Below are 8620 nucleotides of genomic sequence, written 5' to 3'. Positions count from 1 at the left end.
ACAAAACATTCAACATAGCTACTAAACTATTCATCTATCTACCTTGTTGTGATTTGATAACCGGATTCTTAACTGTACCCTTACAAATTACAATGTTAATGCATGGCCAGAGCTCTTCTTGTTTGTTGATTGGAATCAACTCATTTTTTAATTGCTTCCCACCGACGCTGTCTATGTCAACAATCTCCACAATGTCCATGGTAAGATACATTGCTATTAAGAAACCGCTGATGAAAATCAGTAATAAGACTGTCTACTTAATATTGTGCATACACGGAGGAATTGCAATCGCTATTGCAGTTTGGTATGTTGAAATATCTCTTGTTGGTCGACTTGATGAAGGACTTGGCATTTTTCTTTTCTTTACAACTGCATATATATCAATAGTTATCGGCAGTGCTGTTGTGATCAATGTCTTTTTATTTACAACAATACGAGGGAGTCGAAAAAGCAGCGCCAAAAGAGGCATCGTCTGCAAACAGCAAAGACATCGCGAAGCGATCGGGACTTTACTGTTGCTAACCGTTATCTTAGTCATCTGTTATATTCCTGAAGGAGTTGCATTTTCAATCATTGGGTATAATATTTTCAAAGCCGACGACAGTGGGTCACGTGACCTAAGCTATAGACGATATTCACCTTGGGCTCATTACGTAATGCTTTTGAATTCCGGATTTAATTCATTAGCCTATATATTGAGAACGAGAAAGATCCGAAAGTATTTGACTAATTTATTGAAAAATGGGGTAGCTCAAGATACTTCATATTTCAGACACCATCAAAGTTGTAGTGGATCTGTAAGAAGTAACATTGGCGAAGAGAAATTACCAATGGAAAATAATCCTTGTCAATTAGTGAAATTTCTCAACCTTGATTAAGAACATATGAAGATATCTGAATAAAGAATTTTACTTTAAATAAATCAAATAGTACAAAAAATCATTTGTTTGTTTTGTACGATACACGAGCCCCCCCCCCAAAGCGGTAACTCTGATCACAATATCACGCAATTTTTTGTCTTCAATCACGATCACGCAAATCAGCAAAAAATGGACAATTACGCTTCCCTTTGAGAAAGTCCAAATCACGCATCACGGCTCAAAAATCTTTCAAATCACGATCATATTTTAACCTCTCATCACGCAATCACGAAGAAAATATTTCCAAATTACATAATCACGAGAACCGCTTGGGGGGTCTCATAAAGCACCATCCCATTAACTGTTAGTAGTACCCCTTTGTTGCGCAGTCACAAAATCGTCTTCTAGAGATAGATGCTAGAGATAAAACTTGAGACAGTGATTTCAAAGCCTCTTTTTTTATGTGCTAGATACGAAATTCCTGGATGTGAAGTGAAGCCACTTATTTCCCATTTTTAAACAAGAGACGCGTGTGGTTTTCACATAAAATTCTATATGTGGGGCAAATAGGTCAAATCTTTCACTTCTTCTTGGTTGAGAAAGGTTGAAGATTCGTCTCTAGCCCCTTCAGGCTTTCAAACATAATGCCTTAAGACGGTCACACCTTTTGTTTTGTTTGCAGCCCTACCCTACGGAAAATTTGGCAATTCTTAATAGCGTTTTTAAAGTACTTTTTCTTTTTCTTTTTTGTCTCCTAAACATTTTATCTTTGATATGGGAATAAGAGAAAACAATTGTGTACAAAAACTGCGCTAAACAAAAAAAAAAGACTATCAAAACAATTCCTTTGCAGCCAATTATTATATTTATCAAATGCCACAATTCCCATAGTGGGTTCTTTAGTGCAAGGTTATTCAATTGATTCCAAATGCCCCTGGGAAATTAAATTTTAAGATCATCAGTCTATAAATACGCCAAAATTCAATCGAAGGTCAGAACATTTACATTTCACAACATCAGTAGACGATCGCAAAGACATAAGGTAAAGCTCAATTTCTTATATTTCCATGCCGCGTATGAAATTAACTTAAATGGTCGCTTTCTTTACTCAAACTAGTATTTTCCATTTACCATCACGAATAATGTATATTTTAACCTTCTATAAACTAACCTGATAACAGCTGTTCATAATTTTCTTACGGGCACAGTATACCTCTGAAGGCCCTTGAAAATTAATCATCTGAGGAAAATAGTTCTCCTGTGGAAAATTCTACTGTACAACAAGAATCTTGTTGTGCGCTGGAAAGTCAAAAACTAAATTTTCCTGATACATCGCCCTATTTTTAAACACAATTTAAGCAGTTTTGTTGTCATTCCTAGTCCTTTAAGACTAGTGTGGTCCTTACGATTCTGAGATTAGCATATTCGTCAGGTTTTCACCCATCCTTTTAGAGCTTTAGCGTGGTGGGCAGAAAACAATCACGATCTGATCTCAGGTTACTGTAAACAAATTCAAGGCAATTGGCGTCAAATTTATTCAAAACAGTATCTCGTTTAACCAGGAATGATTTTGTAGTAAAAGTTTCATTTACACCTTCTCCTTAATTTCACACAGGCTAACAATTAATTGAAAACCTGGTACAATATGGGAGGCTATTTATCTTTCGAACAAGACAAAACTACTGCTTCTGTTGAAGAAGTTAAGAAATATTGCGAATCTGTTGTGTTTGTACGTTTCAATGGTCAAACTAACAAATTCAAGGTGAGTTTTTAAAAACTAAAGGTACACGTTTTTTTACAAGAACAAACTATATAAGAACATAAGGCTTCGATAGGCTATTTTAGCCATATTTTCCAGTGGTTAGGGGTTTCCATCGGGCCTGTGTGTAACTATCAATCAGATATTTGACACTATTCTGTAAGGAAATTATGTCTTTGAAACCTCTTACGATGATTTTGTAAACTTTTTTCCACATCTTTTTCAGTGCACTGATCATGAAGCAGCAGATGGCCCTGGTCAGCCCGAATCAGAACTTGGTCACATCCTTCACCAACTAGATCAAATCATCCGTATGGCACCCACAGTGACTGAATTCGAAATTACAGAACCAATCAAGAAAATTTTGAAAATGATAGCTGAAATAAGAGTCTGTACTGAGGATTGTGAGAGCGTAGATAAATGTTATGAACGACTTTTGGAAGATGCTGAGAAATTTGCAAAAATCTACCAAGAAAGAGGGTGTAAGTATATTGCAAATTTTTGGATTAGAAACACAGTGTCTGCGATATTGTCATTTCCATCACGTTACCAAATACTCCTCTAGTTATTAATTAAAAAATTTATGTCTTAAACAATTAAAGGGAACGGAAAATTTTATAGACCGTTTTTACGAATTTATTACATGATATTAAAGTTGAAGATGTTTCATAAATGTTTTACAGGTAAATCAGAAGTTTTGGAAAATGACCATTCATTTTACTGGGGAACTCGTCAACAAATGTTATTCGGTAAAGTCATTTGTGATTGGCTAGCTGAACACAAAAATGCACCAATGGATCCAATCTTTGGAACGCTCTTGAACCCAACTGGAGGTTAGTAACTTGTTAATTTCTCAAAGGAAGAGAATCTTATCAATGATTTTAATTATTTCTGGGGAAGTTTTTTAGTCGAGTTCGGAATTTTTGAAATATTGATAGATTATGAAAGCGTTGGATAGCCTAGTCTTCTCCATTCTTGTGTACTTATGAAGTTCTTTATTTCTATAGTGTATTGAATATTTTGTGGGATATCTTGATATATAAATTGACGCACCAAATATTTCTGCTACCGCTTAAAGAAATGCCTTTTGAAAAAACTCAAAACTTAAGACTATACGTAATGACTAATTTCTTTATTCAGGAAGAGTTGGTCCTGGTGATACTGGCTTTTTCCACGACTCCTTGTTTGACAACATGGGACCTTTTGCTTATCACTCTGCAGTCCATGATGGTTTTGGTTATTTGAAAACCAACCACAAGACTGGACCAGGGTACAACTACCTCAATAAGGGTATCTTTGGTGATTGGAGTCCATTGGGAGGACAATACAGTGGATTAGAGTTTTGGAATGAAACATGCGAGAAATTGGAGCCAGAAAAAGCTGACGAAAGTGTTTTTGTTATGAAATGATATTTGTGTTTTCAATTTAAGTTTTATTTATTGTATTTTAAATGTAAATTCTAAAAATTGTAAAAAATAATTAATTTGAAAACAAACTGCAATGAGAAAGATAAACGAATCTTTGGTTATCATACCGTATCAGTCCATATTGCTGATTTAAAAACCCTCAACCACTGATCAGAAGTCTTACTTACTCACCGTGCTATCTTCATTCTAACACAGTCATTATAATAGCTATGATTTTGACTCTCGCCGATAGACGTCGTAGATTCTTTTAGATCAGCCACTTTTTTTGTGTTAACTCAACACAAAGTATTTTGAAATACTCGATTCCAATCTTACGTAAGACTTATTATAACTTATACATACAAAATACAGTTGACTCTCTCTAATTCAATCTTCAACGGATCGAGAATTTTCTTCTAATCAGAGAAAAATTCGAATTACCATGAAGGTAATAAAGATAGATGGAGAGTCAATGCCTTTTGTTCTATTCTGATCTATCATCGGAAGCAAACAGCTGTTTGGTTGCTTTGGGAATAAGATGATTAATTTTTTTTTTTTTTTTTTTTTTTTTCTTTATTGAAACAAAAACACGTGTACACTACGAACATATATTACAAAACATTACTTAAACATAAAATATAGTCCCTCCCCCCGCTAGGAACTAACGTTATATCGCCAGAGGTACTAGACTATGTAAAAAATAAATAAGTAAATAAAGGAAAAAAAAAAATCTTGGAGAAGGAAGCTACAGTTGTTAGGTAAAAGCCTAAAATAAAGCACCGCTAAACCTTCCAGTTTCGTTAAGAAATTCAACAACAGAACAAAGAATAGATTTATTTAGATTTGAACTCAAACTTTCATCCCCATATAATAAAAGCCGACAGAAAAAAGGAGGGTTAAGCGGCGGATGAAAAATAATGCCTAGGGTCTGAAGTTTGTCGAACAAAGATTGTCTTGCATGGGAATATATAGAGCAGTGCAGAAGAAAGTGCTGAGTGTTTTCAACAGAGTTAGTTCGGCAACCACAGAAAGGGTCTAAAGTGTCGCGGAAGCCATGTCTAAATTTATGCTCGTTGAGATGGCTGAAACCGACCCGAAGTCGATTAAGAAAAATCACTCCTTGAATGTCAGGAACATCAAAAACATGAGATTGCTTGGGTCTCAAAAATTCATAGATTGCTTTTTTGAAAGTTTTAATTGAAGGTAGATCTCGTATATTACCTCCCAGAACATTCCACTGAGATATGCAGTACGGAAAAAAAGTGTTACGGAAACGCTCAGTTCGTATATTAAGAGGATAAATAGGATTTCTTGTTCTAAGGCCACCTGGTGCTGTAAGTCTTACCGGCAGGTAGTTACGTAAATACGAAGGGGCTAAATTATTAATAATTCCATAGAAGAATGTCATTCTTCTAGCAAAGCGCCTGTCAGCAAGACTTTCAAGACCAAGTTCTGAATATAGTTTTTCTTGAGACGTTCCACGAAAACAGCCTGTTATAGCTAAGCAGGCATTATATTGAATAGATTCAAGCTTCTGCACAAAGGTAGCATTTCCTGGGCGGTCATATACGATATCACCATAATCAAGATGAGGCCTAATGAAAGATTTATAAATGGTTAGTAGAGATCTCCTAGGCACATGCTTGCGAAGTCGATTAATAAGACCAATTCCTTTATTGGCCTTTTTTATCTTCTCGTCTAGATGGCGATCAAAAGAAAGTTTTGAATCTAAGATTAGACCAAGATGTTTCTGGTACTCACTGGTCGCGATATTAGAATTATTAAAGGAGATTGCTGGAACATTAGGAGGAGTGAGTCTACAGGTAAAATAGACTTCAATGGCTTGCTTAGATGGGTCAGGGTTAAAAGACATCTTCCATTGATGAGCCCAGTCAGTTATCCTGGAGAGATCTCTGTTAATTTTGGGTAAACTCGTGTGAATATTTAAGATGAATGAAAAGACATTCCATATTTAACAAGTATATTGAAATATAATAGCCTTATCATGAAAAATTGAAAAAAACTTCACACAATAAGCACAAAACTCTAAACTTCTAGGGTTGTCTGTTACGAAACTAGTTTTTATGTCGGACGGACAAATCGATACTTTGCCAACCTATTAAAAGTGAACTCAAAGGACCTAGGACCTGTAACTAAGGCCAAAGTTTTGCCTTGTGCTATATTTTATGAAAGTAAAAAGAAAACAGAAATATCAGCACATGAATATTTTTTTTTTGCAAAAATGTTTTTCATGTCGGACGGACACGATAGAAACACTGATTTTCTACTTTTTGATGAAATCTTGCATTGCTGTCTCAAAAATAGATGCACCGACTCAATTTTTGGGATTTATCAAGATTCGTATATTGTTTAGAGGATTGAAGAAATTAGGTTATTATCGCCATGGATTAATCAAAGTTATTGGATTGGACAGGCAAGTCATTTTTTTATGTCGGACGGACATGTCGGACGGACATTTTGCTACAAAAAAATCGATGTTCTTAAAATATTGCCTTTAGAGTTTTTAACCAATCTTCCTAATATTCGAAAACTGTCTTCAAAATTCCAAATTGTGAAAGTGAACAGACCTTTTTTAAATTCAAATCAAAGAATAATGTCCGTCCGACATAAAAACTATCAGTATCAGAGAAGTTGGTGTTATTCTCACTAAATATTTTTGCAGGCTAAACAAAACACACCGGAACTTTGAGACATGAATTGAAACTATTTGCTTGTGTTTTTTTATATTATGAACTACCCAAATTCTATATGAAACGAATTACAAAATGTCTGTCCGGCATAAAAATTAAAAGCTATTTTCATAATCATAGAAATACAGAAAGAACTCTAAATGAATGTCAAATAAGGTATTTAAGAGGACAGAAAGCATCCTTCGTGGTACCACTGGTTACAACTTGGGCATCTCAACCAGCCGTCACCATTTTCCCCCATGATGCATTTGGCGCACGTGGTTTCGATCTCCTCTTGATCAACGGTATCGAAATGGCCACAAGGAGTGGTACCATCCTCTCGTTCATACCATTGAACATAAAAGGGTTCCTTGTCTGACGCGATCCGATAAAGCTTCATACAATGGAACTCAGCCCATGTAATCTGCAATTTCGCCATATGCACTTTGAGAATTTGCATGTCCGCCGTGTACAGTGCTCTTTCGATGTTTTCAGGTTCTGCCATAACCTCTTCGATTGGCATGTACACGCAGTTGACATTTTTTGACAGCTTTTGAGCGCAGTTTGCGAATTCTTCTGGGGTTTTGATGATTTCTTTTCCAGTCATCACTGCTCGGTAGACGAGGTTCTTGATGCATCCGCCAAGGCCATCCATTGGTCCTTTGCCATGGTGCCTTTCGTTATAATATCTGGTTACGTTAAAACGCTTGGGAAACAGTGAGGTGAGTGCAAAGACAAATTTTGAGCGGAATTGGCTGCTGCACCCGTCACTCCATATATGGAGGTCGATTGAATCGTAATGATTAAAATGAGGGTGTTTCGCTATCACGACATCGACAACTTTGACAATACAGCTATGGGCAGCAATTCTGGAATGATCATTTGCTTCTAAAATAACAACAACATTTTCGTGGATCAACTCATTGTTTCGCCTTATGTACAAGACGGCTGTGAAAATGCTGAAAGTAGTGTGTCCGAAATAAGCCGATTGGCACTCGTCTTGTTGTTTGTTTTCGTAACTCTCAGCATAATCCACATGCACGAGAATTGCATTCCCAGGCATATTCTCCTTTAGTTTGCTATAAACAATGTATTGTTCATTTCGGATGTGAATATGAAGCTTCAGTTCTTCAATTCTGGAGACCATGACTTCTCTGATTTCGTCAAAAGTGACGAACTTCTGTGTTTTGGCAGCTTTTCCATCTACGTTCAGCCACTGATAAAACGTGATATCATCATCTTCCTCCGTCTCACTGTCTGAGTTGTCGTCATTGGTTGATTTTGCCGATGCGGAGTCTTGATCCAAGAAATCTTCTCCGTTGATTTTGACTGTTGGACAGTCTTCACAAAGACTTTTCATGCAATTTTCACCGGCGTTTTGGCATGTGAATTCAGCTATCAGGTCGTTTACGGTTGATGGTAATCATGCGTCGATGTTTTTCATTTTCCTATTAACAGCCGTTACGAGGAGGCGAATGTTTTCACAAATTTCACACGTACAGGATTCGTGAGGAGTTTGATTCGAAAACTTGTACTGTTTGCGCTTTTTCAGGAAATCGTACAGCTGTCTAAATGTCAAATCCCTTTGGAAATCTTCCTGAAACGTCGGGCTTCCTTCAACTTCGCTATTCCCATTCACGATGTCAAGTAGCTCCCTTATTGTCCACTGAAGGTATCTTTTTTGCGCATACTCCCTTTTACCATTAACCTTCCCAATGTAAACATTGTCCTTTCGGCCTGGCGTTTGGCGGGAGATGTCCGGACGGTCCAAGAAGGTTAATAGCCACTCCTCTTCAGCCTTCAGCAATGTTTGTTTCATGCGACCTCCTTTTTTGTTAAACTTGATTTTCAAATGCTTTGAGGCCATCAGCTGTACAATCTCGTTTCTTTTTCGTGGGCTATGCG

At 36.5% G+C, this 8620-nt stretch overlaps 1 protein-coding gene across 1 annotated transcript; it reads left to right on the top strand.

The window, feature by feature from the left end:
- Nucleotides 1-1846: 1846 nt before the first annotated feature.
- Nucleotides 1847-4137, top strand: LOC136824170 (uncharacterized). Its single transcript, XM_067080345.1, has 5 exons — nt 1847-1902; nt 2476-2622; nt 2846-3101; nt 3303-3452; nt 3760-4137. Exons 2-5 carry the CDS (start codon nt 2506-2508, stop codon nt 4026-4028), a joined length of 792 nt encoding a protein of 263 aa, XP_066936446.1. The 5' UTR covers nt 1847-1902; nt 2476-2505; the 3' UTR covers nt 4029-4137.
- The last annotated feature ends 4483 nt before the right edge of the window (nt 4138-8620 follow it).

The sequence above is a fragment of the Clytia hemisphaerica genome, unplaced genomic scaffold (assembly GCF_902728285.1).
Source record: "Clytia hemisphaerica strain Z4C2 unplaced genomic scaffold, Clytia hemisphaerica genome assembly, whole genome shotgun sequence".
Classification (NCBI taxonomy): Eukaryota; Metazoa; Cnidaria; class Hydrozoa; order Leptothecata; family Clytiidae; genus Clytia; species Clytia hemisphaerica.
The sequence above is the reverse complement of the archived record's forward strand: the minus strand, read 5'-3'. Positions and strand labels throughout refer to the sequence as shown.

Coding starts and splice junctions, on each gene's coding strand:
- LOC136824170 (XM_067080345.1), top strand. CDS start 2,506: ATGGGAGGCTATTTATCTTTCGAACAAGACAAAACTACTGCTTCTGTT. Junction 2,623..2,845: donor GTCAAACTAACAAATTCAAG/GTGAGTTTTTAA, acceptor CATCTTTTTCAG/TGCACTGATCATGAAGCAGC. Junction 3,453..3,759: donor GCTCTTGAACCCAACTGGAG/GTTAGTAACTTG, acceptor TTCTTTATTCAG/GAAGAGTTGGTCCTGGTGAT.